Here is a 17,734-nt window from a genome sequence, read left to right on the forward strand (position 1 = left end):
AATCGTTTGCTACAGTAGCAAGCAAAAAATAGCTCATAGAAATGGGGTTATGAAAACTGTTTGTTAAAATATAGGTTTTTTAAATCTAAAGCATCCATTCAAAATAATTTGATAAGTTTTTAAACCACCATTTACAAAACTAAAATACAAAATAAATATTTTTACGTAATGTGTAACAATGCTACATCAGACTAATAGTACGAAATATAGAGTGATGTGAGTTTTGGTCGAATTTCAAATAAGTCTAAATGTCTCGCAAACCATGATATTTTCATTAATGCTATTTCCTCATTTTCTGACTTGAAAGGATGTACCTTTCATCAGGCGAAATATTGTCGAAGGTTTACGGGACACCTTATACAATGTGTAATATACTGGGTGATTCAAAATTGGCGTCATTCCTTTTAAGGGGTGATAGAAGCTCACTTGGGGAAAAATTACGGACTTGTACGAGAAAAATTAGTTTAAAAAAATTTCCGAAACTTTCTAGAAGATATTAACAGTTGAAGATCGAATTTCAACTTTATTATTAAGCATTATTTTGAAATTGTTCCATGTTTAATTGGTAGCATATTAGAATACTTAAGCATTCAAAAAGAAAAATTACGATATTTGCTTCAAATTACGAAAATTTTTGATATAAAAAAGTTATCTTCTACAGTTTTTTGATGAAAAGTCACAGCGGCAATGATGTTTTTTGTCATTAACAGATAGTTACTGGTGGATAGTCCTTGTCAATAATAACAATAATTTGGCAAACTGTGACTTACTTTGAATTTTCTTTCACGAATTTGCGGATATGCGATTAGTTCAGGAGAAATGCTACACTAACATAGCAGAAGTTGAAAGAACTCATGCCAACAAAGGGCGAGGAGAGTGGCTCCAGAAAGATAGTGGACGACAATCCATTTTCAGGGCCTTCCAGGGGCACTCAGAGCACAATAACTGACACTTTCCCAAGTACCAAATAAATACCGTGGAAGGGCGATACGACGATACACACAGCACAAGGAGATACAAAGGGAGCAGGAGTTAATTAACTGAATACGAGAAGCTGTTTGATAAGAGTGGATATTAAGGAGATTACACAGACACTAGCTTGCTTGGAGTTAACCATTAAAGTATGGTTTATTTTTAAACATCAATTCGAGGTTATGAGAACAGGTTGACATTTCGAAAGTACGTTCCGCAGTCAACGAATCTTGTTGAATTTACCGTTTATCCTTGTCAATCTTATTGTCACTCTGTATAATTCCATGGTTACCGGAGTTTTAAATAATTACGAAGCAACAGGTATTTGCGCAATGTTTATTAGGTAGATTACCTTGAAAAACAGTGCTGCCGTATTTCGGATCTAGTTTTTTGCAAATTTCTCAGTTTTTAATAACAATTCATTTCTTTTACTATTTTTTCTGTACTCCTATAACAGCGCCAGAAAACAGAGAAATGACGCCAATTTTGAATCACCCTGTAAATGTATAGTGTCAAATCTATAATAATAAGTCGAATAATAACTCCATGTGTTAAATTACATTACATGGCTAGTATTGACAAAAAACAAATTTGCAACGCCATTGCAACCCCTTTCCAAGTCTGCTTTCAGACCTGTTACTTTTCGCAAGCTGGATTTAGTTTGTTAATAACACATCCAAAACCTTGTACTTTAAAGGGGTATTGATGGAATAACCCGTTGAGAAGTTACTACAATCGCCAAATATTTTTCCGGTATCAAAGAGGAACTCTGTGGATAAAACTACGTCCTCGTGGTGAAACTTAAACGTTAAACCTCTGGCGAGAACTCGAGAACGGCCCTGGAGACCTGTTAATCTTCGGCAATTTTCTTACTGTCAGTATTGTTGAACGAAATGTTAAAATACCTGGTAGTTAAAGTTGCGTCACAGTTGTTTTCCAAGAGAAATAAGGCAGCAAAGTTGTCCCTTCTCTTAATAGCTCTGTGTAATAAAGACTCTCCATCAGAGTCCCTGATATTAACATCAGCATTGTGCTGAATTAAGGTTGAAGCAATGTTATCGTTTTTTCCTCGAAGGGCCAGGTCCAAAGGTAATTCGCCTTGTTGAGACCAAACATTAACAACATCTGAAAGCTAAAAACAAGTCGCGTATTAAACTTTTATTATTATTTTTTTAATTAGATTACTCTTAGGACATTTTAAAAGATTGTTTTCAATGGCCTGAAAAACAAGCAGGGTGTTACAAAAAAGTAGATTATGTTGTTTATATACCGGAGTTTTAAATAATTACGAAGCAACCGGTATTTGCGCAATGTTAATTAGGCAGATTACCTTGAAAAACATTGCTGTCGTATTTCTGATATAGTTTTTGCAAATTTCTCAGTTTTTAATAACAATTAATTTATTTTACTAGTTTTTCTGTACTCCTATAACACCGCCAGACAACACCCCCCGAGGAATGACGCCAATTTTGAATCGCCCTGTAGACTGAGTCTATATTTGGTACAATTCTGCGTATTTCTTCAGCAAAATAAATAAGAATTTCATAATACGATTTTTTAATTCGGGCCAGGACAGCAGGACTGAGAATCGAAAAACAATATGAATTTGCAAAAAAACTGTTGAAGTTTGTTGGAGACCGTGATACTAATTGGTGATTCGATTGCGTTTGTAATTGCTTCAGTAAAATTGTTGCTGCTAAATAGAAGCGGAATTGTCTAGCATGCAAGGGTGGATCCAGGGGGGAAGGGTAATGGGGGTCATGCCCCCCCCCCCTTGTGCTGAGTTTATATCGATTAACGATATTTTTTCTAATTTCATAGACAACAAAAGACTGAACTTCTACTACATGACCCTCCCCTGACTTGAAAGCTGGATCCGTCTTTGCTAGTATGCCTTATAAAACAAGGAAGAGAAACACTGGACGATTGGGTCTAAGAATTGACGCATATAGTGGACGATCTAAAGGTTACGTAATGTTAATGATTACCTTGAAAAACATTGCTGCCGTATTTCTGATCTAGTTTTTTGCAAATACATATCTCAGTTTTTATTAATTATTATTTTTTTTACTATTTATACTGTACTCCTAAAACAACTCCGGAGGAATGACGCCAATTTTGAATCGCCCTGTATATCACCTAACTAAATTTTCCACAAAAAGATCTAGACTATGTCTCGAGGAGAATGATGGTCATGTTGGCCAACTTCTAAAGCAATTTTAAACTCATTCTAATTATTTTAATTATAACAATTAAATCATCAACAATTATGACAACGATTCCTATACAATACATATCCTACGTAATGACTTTATGTCATAGGACACCCTGTATAGAACCATATCACTGCTTTATCTGTATCTTTGTCATGTATAATACATGCAGTGTAGTCAGCATATTGTAACACTTGTCCTTTTGCATATTGTCACAGCCACATTGAAGTCATGGTTATGTATGTACATATGTCGTGACAGTATATTATAGAGAAAGCGATAGCGCGATGATCCTTTGCGCACCCTTGTCCTAGAGAAAATGGATAATCGAAGACATTGTAAATTGCATTTCTAACTGTCTAGTCTCAAGTACTTTTTTCATAATGTTATTGAACCATTTTCGCGTTTGTAGTCCATGCAGCTCGTATAATAGTCATATGTGCCATACGCTGTCAAAGGCCCCGCTCATGTCCATGAATAAGCTTGCAGATTTTCCGGCGTTAAGATGTGTTGTTCATTGAGACAAAGAAAGGGTCGCAGGTCGAAGCCAAACTCGTAGAACACGATATATATTTTCCGTCTAGATTTTGCAGTCTATACTGGGGCATTTCAAGTTTTCCCGTGCAGGGGTTTCTTATATTGGACTAGTGTATAATTAACCAATAGCAAATGCCTTACAGGCAATTCAAAAAATCTATGTAGGATTTTGTGACCCAATGTACCTAGACAATTTAAAAAAAAATTGATATGTTCAACATATTGTAAATATATAAATTCGCCCGATACTTTACGACTTGGATGGTGACGAATGTTCACAGCAGACAAATACTCCTATTGAATCATGCTTCAGACAAGAGGTCTCCCGTTATCTGACTCAGACAAGAGTACAGATGGACTTCCACGATATAAATCTGTTTCCCCCATGTCCTTTGTGACGTCATTAGCGGCATTCGTTTTCTGGCGCCGACACCATTTAATGGTCAATCGCAAGATCAAAACTGATTTCACCAATGGTTATATAAATAAAACCAATCAACAGAGTTTTGCTTGCTAGATATAGAATATTAAACGGTTCGTCTGACTTTTGTGTATCGTAAAAAAATATACCGGTTTGTTTTTTGTGATACAGTGATCCAACGAAAAAATGTGTCAAATAGAAAGTTAATATCAGAGAGAGGGAAGTTTATTCGTGTTAGAAAAAAACGTCTACTTCCATCTTGTAGGCTAGGCAGGGGCCAACTTGATAATTTCAAATAGTAACCACGTCATTTTACTGCAGATTCGAGAAGTACGTCATAAACTGAGAATGTGTTTTCTAAAACATTTTCTGTGATTTTGACAGATGGTGATCTATGGGGCCAAATATATATTGCCACATACTCGATTTCTGGGATTTCTGGATACATTGTGGCATTGTCAATAAATTTCTAATAATCTGTATTAAGCTGATTAAAATTGAAAACAATTAGGCCCGTAAGTCATTCTAAGAGCCGCTATTTTATTTTGACACAAAATTTCTTATTTGAGTCCTGTCAAAATTGGAGAAAATGTTTTGAGGCACTGTAATATAATTAATTTATAATATTTTTATTGGTAATATGCATATTATGCAAAGTTACTCAGATTAAATTATTATGATTAGTAGCTACTAATTTGCTTTTATTTTTTTATGAATGATGTATAGCTGCACACTGCACACGTTCCCGATAAAAAATAATGAATAATAAAAACTTGTGGGAAGTTGAAATAAATAAATTCAAACCCGCATTACTTAAAACTTTGTATCTGCGTTCTGTCCGACCAATGGTGGAAATGCCGCGGATGTACTATACGTCTGGCCGCAAAAATTATATCAAGCCTTTCTACATTGTTGTCGAYATGGCTCGAATTTCGTGCCAACCAAAARYCTCATGTAACAAATGTTYTGATGTTTTGKKTTRGATAAATTATACAGGGAGMCTCAAAATTGGCGTCATTKCTCTGGGGGTGTTTATAGGTACAGGAAAAATMGGGAAAAAAAATTAATCAAAAACTGARCCAAAAAAAACAAGATCAGACGGRCGGCAAGGTTTTTCAAGSTAATCTGCCTCATTAACATTACGTAAAGGCGGGTTGTTTTTCAAATATTACCAATACACAGKTCACACTTTCGTGTGATCCGCCTCTCCAGTAAAAATAWTATCGGAAAAAAATTGTTGASTYCTCAACATCATTGCTTAGAAATCATCATCAAAGAACCGAACTATGACTCTTGAYGATCAACGRAAKTYAARGCATGTAYACTCGTATCTGAGAATCGGTATCAGGCMTYTGAAAAAAATAATTACCATATTTGCTTCAAAATGCGAAAATTTTTCATATTAAAAGAGTACTTCTTCATTTGTTTGATGKTYAAAGCGGCAATGATGTTTTTGTCATTAACAGATTTTTACATGTAGATAGCCTTTGTCAATAATAACAAGCATTTGTTAAACTCATGTCAACATTTGTGACTTCCCTTTGAAGCTTCTTCCACAAAATGTACGCCAACATCGAGTTTGCGAATATGCGATTAGTTATGGGGAAATCTCACAGTAACATAGCAGAAGCTGTAAGAACTTACACCAGCAAAGAGCTAGACACAGGACGATTGGCTCCAGGAAGATAGTGAACGACAATAGATGTTCGGGTTCCAGACACAAAGGTATTGGAAATAATTATAGCAGAGCTTTTCAGGGGTACTCAGATCATTGCATAACAGACACTTTCCCAGGTACAAAATAAATACCAACGAAGGGCTACATTCCTACCAAGTATGTAAAATACACAGAACACAAGGACAGATTAAATCAATGGTTTACTGATGGTACAAATTGAGCAGAAGTTAATTAACTGAATATGAGAAGCTGCTCGACAAAAGTGCATAATAACGTGACTACACAGGTACTAATTTGTTTGGAGTTAAAGACAGAAAGGTAAGTTTATTTGTATACACATCAATTCGGGGTTGTGATAACAATAAAGAACAATATCTCCTTGACCATATTGACATTTCGAAAAAGTACGTTCCACATTTAWSGAAACSTATTGAATTTATATTTTATCCATATCAATTTTATTGTCACTTTCTGYATTTTTCCATGGTAACCGGAGTTTATAATAATTACGCCATCTTTCGGATCTASTTTTTTGCAAATATCTCAAATGTTAATACCATCTAATTTTTTWACTATTTTTCCTGTCCTCTCAAAACACTCCAGACAACACCTCCAGAGGAATGACGTCAATTTTGAATCACCCAGTATAGTGGATCAAATCGTGAAAACAGAGAGACACTCAGAAGTGGGAGTGTTRATACATACAAAATATAAACAGTGCATGGAAGAAGAGCAATACAGGGTGTCCCGAAATTGTTGGTCAACAATGATAGGGCCAACAGAAGACCTGACAATAAGGCTAGTACTTCATATAAAAAAATTCCGATCTGGCTTCCTGATAGAATTATGGGCCTTCAAAGTGACAAGTTAATAAATAGATATAAAAATAATTAATAAGAATAAATGTMATTTTTTCTTATTAATTATTACCCCATTTATTTGCAGTTCGTGAAATTTTTGTAGCAAAAGTGGCTCWTAGATACACGTCTTTTTGAATTGGAAATTTATCCGAAATCTTCTTATTGTACACGTACAGTCAAAATTAACTTTTATAATGAGTACAAAAAGGTGTTGCCAAATTTTAGCCAAGCAGTTAGATAGACCCATTTTTTGCATAAAAAAAGTATGCCTTGTTTTTCTCATTGTAGTGATAAAACTAATACTGTTTCGGGACACCCTGTATATAAATGACAGGATATTACAAATAACGATCAATGTAAAAGAAGAAAGAATACAACTGATAAAGCAACAGCAAACAGCTTAAATAGCTGTTTCAAGGTTGCAAGTTGAAACCGACATTTGCGGTATCTGTAACTTCCGGTGAGACACAGAACATTGAATTTTCAGCGCTCATTGTTTCACTGTATATGCTTACAAAAGTACGCCTTAGAACAATTATAAACGTCAAAACGTGACATTCAAAAAATGGAATTGACGCCAATTTTATGAAATACATGATATTCATTTTGGGCTATTTTTATTTATTATAACTTATTGTTCGCGTTATGTCTTTCATTGGATTTAAAAAAATTGTTCGATAAGAGAGCGACAATCTGGTTTTTTAACTCCTTATAGTTAGTATATTACGGTACAAGAGACAAAAGTCGAAATTTCGCCACTGCTTGAAGTTGAGTCATGCACGCAGTGGAGAGCCTTCGACTTTCTTCTCGCGCTCCTTATACGACTTTTCTTGATCATCGTTCGAAACTAGTCGGAAAAAGTATCAGGTTTTGAAAAAAGGCTTTGAAAATGTTGTCAAAACAGCCAGTGACAAAGTCCAGCTGTCAGCGTGCGTGGCGAAAGTTATTATTTTCCGCACGGGATGCAGAAAATTTGTGAGTAAAAGTGATGCTTTCGCCATCAAAAACAGTGGCGAAAGTACGTACTTTCGATCAGAAAACGACTTTTCGCCCTTGAATCGAAAACTACTAGTAAAACATGTATTTTTAATGCCGAGGCTAACTAATTCAGTCCATATAATGTACACGTTGGACAGTTTTTCCTAACTTGTGCAAATATTGTAGTACTTATTGAACTGATATGCATTGATTGATCAATAATCTACACTGCCCAGCCTGACAACGTCGTAATATTAAGCGCAATTTTGTTTACCTCGAGCGAACGCGTGTAGTCCGCCGTTGACAATCAAAATTTAAACAACTCCCCAGACTTTACCATATAAATAACTTAATAAATGCCAACAGGTTTAACAAGCTGATCTAATAAATGTAATTGTTTATATTTCAATGCGGTTTTCCTTCGGCAAATCGAAAAGATATCACATTAATAGTGCAAAGTGCGCGGCTTTTAATAATATTTATTTTGTTATTTATGTTTGCAGCATGTATGTGATGTAGATGCATATCCGGTAAGTGCGCTAGTACTGAACTTTAATAACTAAACATAAAAAGAACACTTAAATACACACTACACTAACCGTTTAACACATTTTCAATTCGTTATCCAGCACATAAACTGGCAATAAAAATTCATTTATTCACAATACGTCTGTTTTCCTTTTGTAATCGTTTGGCAAAAATGTGACTAACTTAACTCGGTCGGGTATCGAATGTATTTTTTCCTCGTGGATTAAAGGCTTGTTAATATCTTTATTTATATAAAAACTATCACACAATTTCTGGTGTTATCTATATGGATTTTTACATTTGTAATTATATAAGCGGAGTGTATACATTTATAGTTGTGAAGATAAACCATGAAAAAATCTTAATCCCAATTAAACCGCCCGAGAATTTTAAAATTTATGTGACTAGACTCGTTTCTGTTGCATTTTTAGCTAAATTTAACTTTTCACTTCGAGCAATTCCCAATGAGCAAATAAATATTCGAATTCCTCACTTTGCTGGTTATAAAAATAGGTAATGCTTTATACAATCTCAGACTAAATGACTCAAGAAGCTAATGGTTTGAGGTAGATACTTTAAAATAAAAGTGATTTATYAWTATAATCATAAATTCAATTTTACCACGTTTTCTACACCCGCTCATAATATCTARTTTTTYATTTRCTAAACAAAGATATTGTAAAAAATTATATAGGTCACWTGTCAAWCTGYCTATCGCTTGCGGTTTCAAAATTCCAAGGCAATCTGCAAAAAAACGGCGGTAGATATAAATCGGTAACACTAACTTTGAAATATGCTTTTGTCTTYTTCAACTGGTAAACACTGAACGGTARCCAGCAGCGCTTGTTTAAAATAAAATGATCCATTAAATGTATTCCACCTGATACATGGGTATAAATAAWGKAAATTCGAATAMATATTTAAATTTCAACATATACTTACAWACGTAACKCAATTTACTAAAACATGTTACAAAATCACTTAACAGACTGCAGTGTTTCTTTCAGATAAGTCCACGATTAAAATAGCAAGTCATCTTCTGGCATTTGATGAATGAAGACGAGTAATGAAGAACTGTCTTCATTGCATATTGCCTAATAGAATTATATTGCAATTAGTTCCTGACTTATGTATGCCGATGTCGATATAAAACAGTGAACGATGCTGCTCGATTCGGGCAAAGACTGTGTCTCTGTGATATTAGTTTTATTCATACAAAGTAAGTGAAGTAGTGCTAGAAATGATTGAAACCCTAGAACAGACCAACAGAACATAAAGTGTACACGGAGTGGCCATATAATAAGGTGTCCTCTARMCACTGAATTTTGAATAATATAACACWAGGGAATTTAAAATGGGTGTGATTCTGTTTCGGGRTTATCTCGCCAACTAGGCGAGCRCGAAAACATGTWGAGYTTATTTCTCAAGATTTTTGTCTTGAAGGTGCACTGTCAACTTTGCTATTGAGCAGAAAAAGTAGTTGAATGGTCATTTGGGAGACTATTAGTATAGCTATAAGGTGAGTCCCAGAGCTAATGTCTAAATTAATTTAAAATTCAGCGAACAGTTTTGTGGTCGAAAAATAGGTTACGATCATCAACATTTCTTTTAAAGGAAGCTTTTTATTTAAATTTGAATTCTAAGTATGATTCAGGTAACATGCGCTATACTTAAACGCAATAGTTACCCAGAAATGTACAATTAGATCTATCAATTATTAATAGCGACGATTTCCTTCAAATTGTCCATTCCTAGTCCTGAAAAAGACCGATTTATTCCACGAAACAGAAAAACAATCAAGTTAAATGCTCAAAATGTGTGCTTGACAATATCCAACACGATTAATAAACTCTTATTGTTATTTTGGTATTTTTTTTTGCCTCGTAAATTCCTCGAATTTGGCTAAAAGACAGTACCTGAATTTTACTTAAAATTCAATGGAGAATTGAAAATTGAAACCAAAATAAGAGCTTCCATTTCAATAAATGAAGTTGATAGACGTACCTTGATTTTGGATCACGCTGTATAAATACGTTTAATACAAATAAAAATTGACGAGTTCGAGAGTTTTTTCATTAGACATTACTTCTGGGTCTCACTCTATATTATAAATAACACTTTGAAAAAAGTGGATCGGCTGCTAAATTCGGAAATTTAGTATAGATAACATGTCTATGTGATTAAATTATCCATGATGACTCATAGATAAACATACAAACTTTCATCTGACTCTGAAATAATGCTTCCTTCGTAAATGAACCAAAGTCCGATCTCTAAAGCATACATAACCCTACGAAATTGATGAATTTGAAAACGAGTGCAGTGTCCGAACAGTGGTAAAATTTTAAGAAAATCCATATAACATAATAGTTTCAAGAAGGGCTGCCACTGACCGTTCTAAACTAATCTCTAAACTTTATGTCTACTCCGTACACTATAACTATGGTCGCACGTCATCAATCGTCTGTCGAGCGTTGTTGCCATTCCCATATATATATATCCCCATATATATCCCCATATATTTAATACTCAAAGCAGTATTAAATTATCTCAATCCTGTCTCGCTTTTGCTGATTATTCTTTATGGAATAATGGTTTATTTCAAAAGCACAAATATACCATCAGCACAAACGTCATGGACCTGACAAACACAACAAAAAACGTCATGTGCCTTCAAAAAATTTCTGATAAATCTACGATCGATTCGGCAGCATTGCAATTTTCACCAGGCTAATATTTTTTAAAGATGAACATAAATAATCAACATCGCTTTAAATTAGGTCGTATTCTAAAGTTATTTCGCATTTTATGATTGCGTGAGGTTCTCCAATGCACAAAACACAACAAAAAAGATTCAACTTATCACAAAAATTTCATGCATAATTGTTTTTATGTTGTTAGTCAAATTTCGTCACTGATGACGTGCGACCAAAGTTATAGTTTATGGAGTATTAATGAAATAAAAATAAAATAGTAATGCCTTCAAGTTAAAGGCATGAAATGGGGGCAAGTATTAAATTTATTACTATTTATTGGATTTTTAAATCGGTGTTTTTCATTTAGCTCTGCTTACACAATTTTATTAAACTGGCAAATCACACAATAGTCAATGTTGATGAATATCGACTATGTTCCGATTCAATGGAACCGAAGTGACAAAACAGAAAGATATTCGCTCACAGTTCTTTTGCTTTGTCTGTTTGTATGCAAGTTTCAACAAAAATCGAGAGAAGCAAATAATTTGCGGTTTTATGCCTAATAAATAAAATTCGTCTATTGCAATCACTTCATAACAGGTAGAAACGTGACAAATTAAATTAAATCTAATGTCTTGTATTATGTAAATAGAAAATATCAAATCAAACGTTCGGTTTCGCTGGGTGTCCAGTTGCCTACACATATTTAATAGAATGTTATTTAAGATAAATTCAAAAAATAAGTTAACCAAAAAAATTATTGACAAATGTTCATACTTGAATCAAAACATTTATATGCACATTTTTCCCATCTAGATCTGAAACTCAGTATTATTTTTCATTCGTGCAATTGCTAAATAAATGAATTATTTTAATTATCAACAAACTGAAATTAACATTTAAATTTATTATACAATTGACGACATTCCTCTTAATTCCCTGAAGAAGATTTTTTTTGTCTAATATTATGCAATTTTTAAAATCGAATATTTCCTTTTGCTATATTTCTTTCTATATAAATGACTTTCAGGTAAAGTGTCGTCTAGTGGCAAAGTGGAGAAACAATTTTTGATCAGAAAGTTAGATATCACTAAGTTTAAACTCTCCAGCGATTTTCAATTTGATCCGTGAAAAAATGTCCAGAATAGATAAAAAAAACGTTTGATTTTTTGTTTCATAACTTACTACCATTATTTTAGCATGTAGAATCACACTTAAACATTTGCTAACGCAGTATTCGAACACCCTGTACATATACAGATATGACCTTGATCCTGACCTGATAGAGTGAAACTGACCACAAGGTCAAAATACTACAGGATATAAGTGTCTCATGTTAAGTTAATCTTTGGTCTCAACACCAGATGAAAAAAATAATTTTGGTTTGTGTGGCTGTGTTATCAGTAGTGATAAATTATGGATACACAACCCCTGCGTACGCATTGAAATATAGAGTTAAGTTCTTACAAACTAAATACAAGTAAAATAAATTGCTTCTTCAATTAATACTTTATACGGAGTGCGATTTTCTCAGTAGAATCAATTTGAATATAATGAACAACATATTAAAACCGTCTCTATTTTGTCAACGATTTGACCGATTCAGAGGCCTCGAAAGACAGGTACTTGATGAGTTTTCCACATTGTTACACATTCTATGTTTTGAAGAGCACAATTTAAAAATCAACCTCAAATGTGACGTTGTCATCAGAGACAGATAAGGTTGACATGTTTGTCTACAAATATCTTCCTTGATATGTGGTGGTATTGCGTTTTCTTCACAAATTATGGGCTAGTTTTGCAAATAGAAAACTTTGCGAAATAAACTCAATTTTTTTAAAACAATGTTGCCGGGCTTCCGATTTAGGGCCGGTAAGCAATTAAAACGAACTACCCGAATGTTTAATTTTACTGTATACTTTTTTACCATATTCCAAATGTTTCTTATGTAAGTTTTATGTATGACCAACAATGACTCACTCAGGAACATTGATTGCAATATCAGTTTGAAATATATGAGATACGATCGACCTTCAAATAGCTAATTTAATAATCGGTGCCAAATAATTTAGGTCACAACTAATCGAGTTTTAAATTATTAAGATACGATAATGATTTTTTTTGCAATTTACACTAGTTATGTGCGTGATGGAAACACTACATATTATGAAAATTAATTAGTCAAATTGTATACATGCTCCTGTCACAAGTCGTAATGGCTCTTTGTTCTAAAAGTTTTAGCCTAATTACGAAAAAAAATGGTTAGTTGTGGAGGTGGAACTGTGAATTAATTTATCATTTTGCATAGAGAATACAACTGCTGAAATAAGTTCGAGTTTTTCAGGATCACCAACCTCGAAACTTCAAAGATTTAAATAGATTACATATATGCACAATTAACAGATATAAACAATTCAATGATCTTCAATAATAAATCTCAGTTGAAACTGCAAAATAAATTAAAAAACGAAACTGTAGCAAAAAAACTTAATTTAACTGAGTTCCTCACAAAAACAATTGCGAAAGGCAGCAAACTTAATTTTAAATCAAGATCAACTCTAAATGAAATCCGAATCTTAGCTCTATTTCTACATATTTGTAAAAATTGTATTGGATGCAATGCAAAAAACCCAAAGGTCAATGTAAATTCAATAGTGCTTATTAAACAGCACAAACTTTCGATCATATTCAACACCATTATTAACGGTGTCTGAGGGAAATTTATATAAACACATTTTAAATAGTTTTTCTAAGTAAAAAAGATTTTAGAAAAAAAAACAAACAAATAATAACAACTCCTAACAATCACCAACATTCAACACGGACCGGCTGCAAGACATAGCATTTTAAATAATTCAAAAATAAGAAATATAAACCTTACAATTGCTTCAAACAAAAATAGTATTATACCTACACGTATTGCTTTTGAAAAAGTTTTGAAACGAACAATTTTATTTATTTCGTCACCGTATTAGGCAAATTATTAAATAGCATTTATAAACAAATTAGTAATTAGTTACGTGTAAGCCATATTATTGTGACAGTGGTAAAAGCCGAATAAATGTAACGAGTTTATAGCTGGTCTATAAAAAGACTTATTTATGCAATATGGTAAAGTAAATAACAAGTAAATCCGTTTCGGACATTAAAAAGTCAATAGCATGGTTTACGTTTGACTTGCTTAAGCCAAATAATACAATATGAAACAGCGGTTGAGTCTACATTATTTAATGTTGAATATACCATTACAACCAACAAGTTATTACATTACATTGGTTGCGCAATTAATCAAATTAAGTACAATTGTTTAATTTAATTGTTGTTAATTTTTTTGGTTGGTATTATACGGGCCAAATTAAACACAGGAAGTTTATCTTCATGTTTGTCGACGTTTCGACCCTTTGATTGAGGTCAGTGGCGAATCCAGGATTTTGATCTGGGGGGGGGCTGAGGTCATAAAAAAGTTATACGGTAGCATCGACGCACAGTGGGGTATTTGATATTAATTTCTGATCGAAATGGTTTTTTAATCAGATATTTCTTTAAAAACGTTTTAAATTAAAAACGGATCAAATAATAAGTAAACATTTAATATTTTGAAGGATGAACAGTTATCTGCATTCTACAGGGTTAGTCAAAAATTCCGCAACAGCCAAATATTTCAGAGAGGATTGCGAGCAATTCGTTGCAATTTTGTGCACCGGAATTTTAAGTATACTTATATGTTTATCGGAGTTTTCTCATAAAATGACCTAAGAAATCACATCCTTAAATATTACATACATACGTACAAGGTACAACCCAGGGTGGGTCTTGGCTGACTGCGCTATACTCCCGCAGGTCTCCCGGTCCTCCAAAAGATTCATGTCCAGAGGGATATTAATTAAATATTGCCGCGACTTTTTTAAACATCCTGATGTATAGTTGACGGATTGTAGCTTTACAGTGACAACAAATGAGCGATTTTTTCTATTTTCGTCAAAAATGAGTCAAAAGTAGCAGCCAGTCTTTTAACCATCAAAAAGCTGGATGTTAACTCAGTAATAAGTATATATAAACTTAGCTGAATTCAATAAAATAGTTAACTAAACCTCTCTGTTCAAGTCATACTTGCTGTTTTTCACATGATTTTTGAACCCTCTTATATAAAATTAATAAAAGTATTACTTATAAAGACCACTTTTTGAAATATTATATGTACAATATGTTAAAATGCACACCTGCAGGTTGTTCATTCATCTTAAATCGGTGCCCAGTTTGTCGAATCAAAATGATGAATTGACACTTAAAAATTCACAATTTATTTAAGATTTCCTCTAAGTCGCATATTTGACGTAAAATGACATCCAAATAATCCAGCTAAACAAATGATTCGACACTGCAGAGTAAACAAGTATTCGCGAGTTCAAACTTCCAAGCGCCTCCTGGTGGCTAAAATTATAACTACACGTTAATTAATAATTTGACACTTGTCTTGTTGACATCGGTGTCACATTGGTATCTGTGATTTGTTTTGTTTCGTCCTAATCAACTTTGGCAAGATTTTAAGGACATAGAAACAGATCGGAAAGTGTTTAAGTATTGTTTTATGGGATAGATGTCATCCACTCCAATAAATAATCAAGTCTGACAAGTGTCAACTGTCACTCGACAACGAGTAATTTGACGTTTCGCAGCGCCACCATCGGTAGTTGAACTCGCGAATTATGTCGACTTGTCATGTATGAGCATTTTTAGAAACGTTTTTTAGAATCAGTTTAATATTGTTAATACCCCAGTGTGCGATGTATCGTAAGCTACAATTCCTGAATGGAATTAACGTGGTTTTGAAATACTTTATTTGTAAATTTACAGAATTATAAATTGTTATTAAGTTATTATTAATGTGAATTCATATTTTAGGGTCATAACGATGAAGTAGCCACTGATTGGGGTCATCCTCAGTATTAAATAAAAAATTGAATAAAACTTGAATAATAGTTTAAATTAAAAGGATTTAATTGACTACAGTTTTTATATTGTGTTGTAATTTTATAAAAAATGGGCATTTACTCTATTGTTAATGGTACATGATAGTCACTGCATTGCATCTATGTATTTATGCGATTAAGCCAAAAGAAAGATACAAGAAACATCATTGTATTTAAGTTCGGTGTCCTGAGGCTGACCCCAATAAAGGGTCGAAACGTCGACGAAAGTGAGGAGAAACTTCCTGTGTTTAATTTGCCTCGTATAATACCAACCAAAAAAATGTACATTAATCAAATACGGACACTACGACAAAACGTGTCAATAAATTAATTATTTTTGATTTGGAAACTTAGCTGAAAAACAGTAAACCTAAGGTAAACGTCAGTTGCTATTTCGCTTCTCCATAAGTCGCATCAAACTATCACAAGTTACTTGAAAACTTGTTTCAAAATATTTTGATTTTACATACAAGAACCTAAACACTGCTGATATATTATATATAATGTTTATCCACAACTGTTATAAATACAATGACTATGGTTTGGCACTCTTTAAAATGTCATAATGATCTTTATTACCGCACTAGTGCGGTGATAAATCTGTCGACCATTGTCAAAGTTGGGTCTAAAAATTACACATTTTAAAATGAGTTCAAGTGATGATCTGCCATCTGATATTGAGAACGAAGCTTTTAATGTTTTTCGGATCTTGTGCCAGGTTGTTGGTCTTAAAAATTGAACACTGATTTTTTCCAAAAAAAGGATTGCTACCTCATGGATGACGAAACGTACGTTCTATGTGACTAGGGGTCACTGAAGAGTTCAGAACTAAAAAAGTCAAAGTTTCCGAAGAAGTTCGTCGTGTGGCAAGCCTTGTGTAGCTGTGGGCAGCGCAGAAAATATGTTTGTATTGAATGGTACGAAAAACACCCAAACTTACGGAAGAGAGTGTGTCCAAAAAAATTGTTGCCATTCAAAGTGGAATTCTGTTTCCAGAAAAATTAACAAAGCTACCATAAAGTCGATAATGAAAACGATTCGAGAAAACATGAAAAATGTCTGTCAAAATAAATGATTTCAGCTTTATTTTTTTTAATACTCGTAATAAAATAATCTTTAAAAAGCTTTTTGTTTGATTAGAATTTTGCCAAGGGTTCGCAACTTATTAAGGTTTTTGTGTGAAGCGACTGTTTTTGATTCAGTCCTTTCATTTATTAATTCACACAAATAAATATAATTTTAATATTCTTCAAATGGGCAGTACAAATTTGATTAAGAACACCCACATGCACATTACAAGCCGAACCTATAATCTTATTAACATTCAAAGAATCTTCGAATTCTTTTATCGCATGACAATGAGCTCTATGACCAATTTCCTGACTTATAAGGTCAGTTGACTTCCTATTTAATGATAACAGCTCGGCTATAAAATGTATTTAAAAAACTTTAAGTTCAACAACCTCGCTGGATATGCAATACAATATACTGGGTGTTTCATAATTTGCGACATTCTTCTGAAGATTTATTAGAGAAATTTAGGGAGAACAGAAAAAATAATTCAAAAGAAATTCTTGGGTTCCAGTCAACATTTACCAAAAACAATGTAAACAACTCGTATTCTTGTAACCAAAACACTGTTGTTGTAAAGTCGAGCAGTTCTATGATTAAACTGATGTTACTAAGGTGTAAACATTTACAGGTGCGAATCAGACACATTGTTGCTAAATGCATATGTATCCCAGTTTTTACTGAAAATTAGTTTTTTGTTATTATTTTTTCTTTCATTGTGTATATTTTCCTGACTGTATTTCAACTTAATTCAAAAGAAATTCCTGGGTTCCAGTCAATTTTATTGTTTATCATTTAAAATGTTACAAA

The 17,734-nt window shown here is 33.2% G+C and overlaps 2 protein-coding genes across 2 annotated transcripts in view; one reads left to right on the forward strand and one right to left on the reverse strand.

Annotated features, from left to right (window-relative positions):
* The window catches only part of LOC109541266 (rabankyrin-5), a 73,604-nt gene that overhangs the window by 18,681 nt on the left and 37,189 nt on the right, over positions 1–17,734 (reverse strand). The window contains exon 6 of the mRNA XM_048665995.1: positions 1,878–2,104. Within this exon, the coding sequence (XP_048521952.1) occupies positions 1,878–2,104 (227 nt within the window). The remainder of the gene's footprint in view (positions 1–1,877; positions 2,105–17,734) is intronic.
* The window catches only part of LOC109541268, a 23,563-nt gene continuing 13,725 nt past the window's right edge, over positions 7,897–17,734 (forward strand). The window contains exons 1-2 of the mRNA XM_019910079.2: positions 7,897–8,189; positions 9,195–9,406. Of these exons, the coding sequence (XP_019765638.2) occupies positions 9,349–9,406 (58 nt within the window). The 5' untranslated portion in view covers positions 7,897–8,189; positions 9,195–9,348. The remainder of the gene's footprint in view (positions 8,190–9,194; positions 9,407–17,734) is intronic.

This window comes from Dendroctonus ponderosae, unplaced genomic scaffold (assembly GCF_020466585.1).
Source record: "Dendroctonus ponderosae isolate FM_Combo_2020 unplaced genomic scaffold, Dpon_F_20191213v2 Dpon_F_20191213_4, whole genome shotgun sequence".
Taxonomy (NCBI): Eukaryota; Metazoa; Arthropoda; class Insecta; order Coleoptera; family Curculionidae; genus Dendroctonus; species Dendroctonus ponderosae.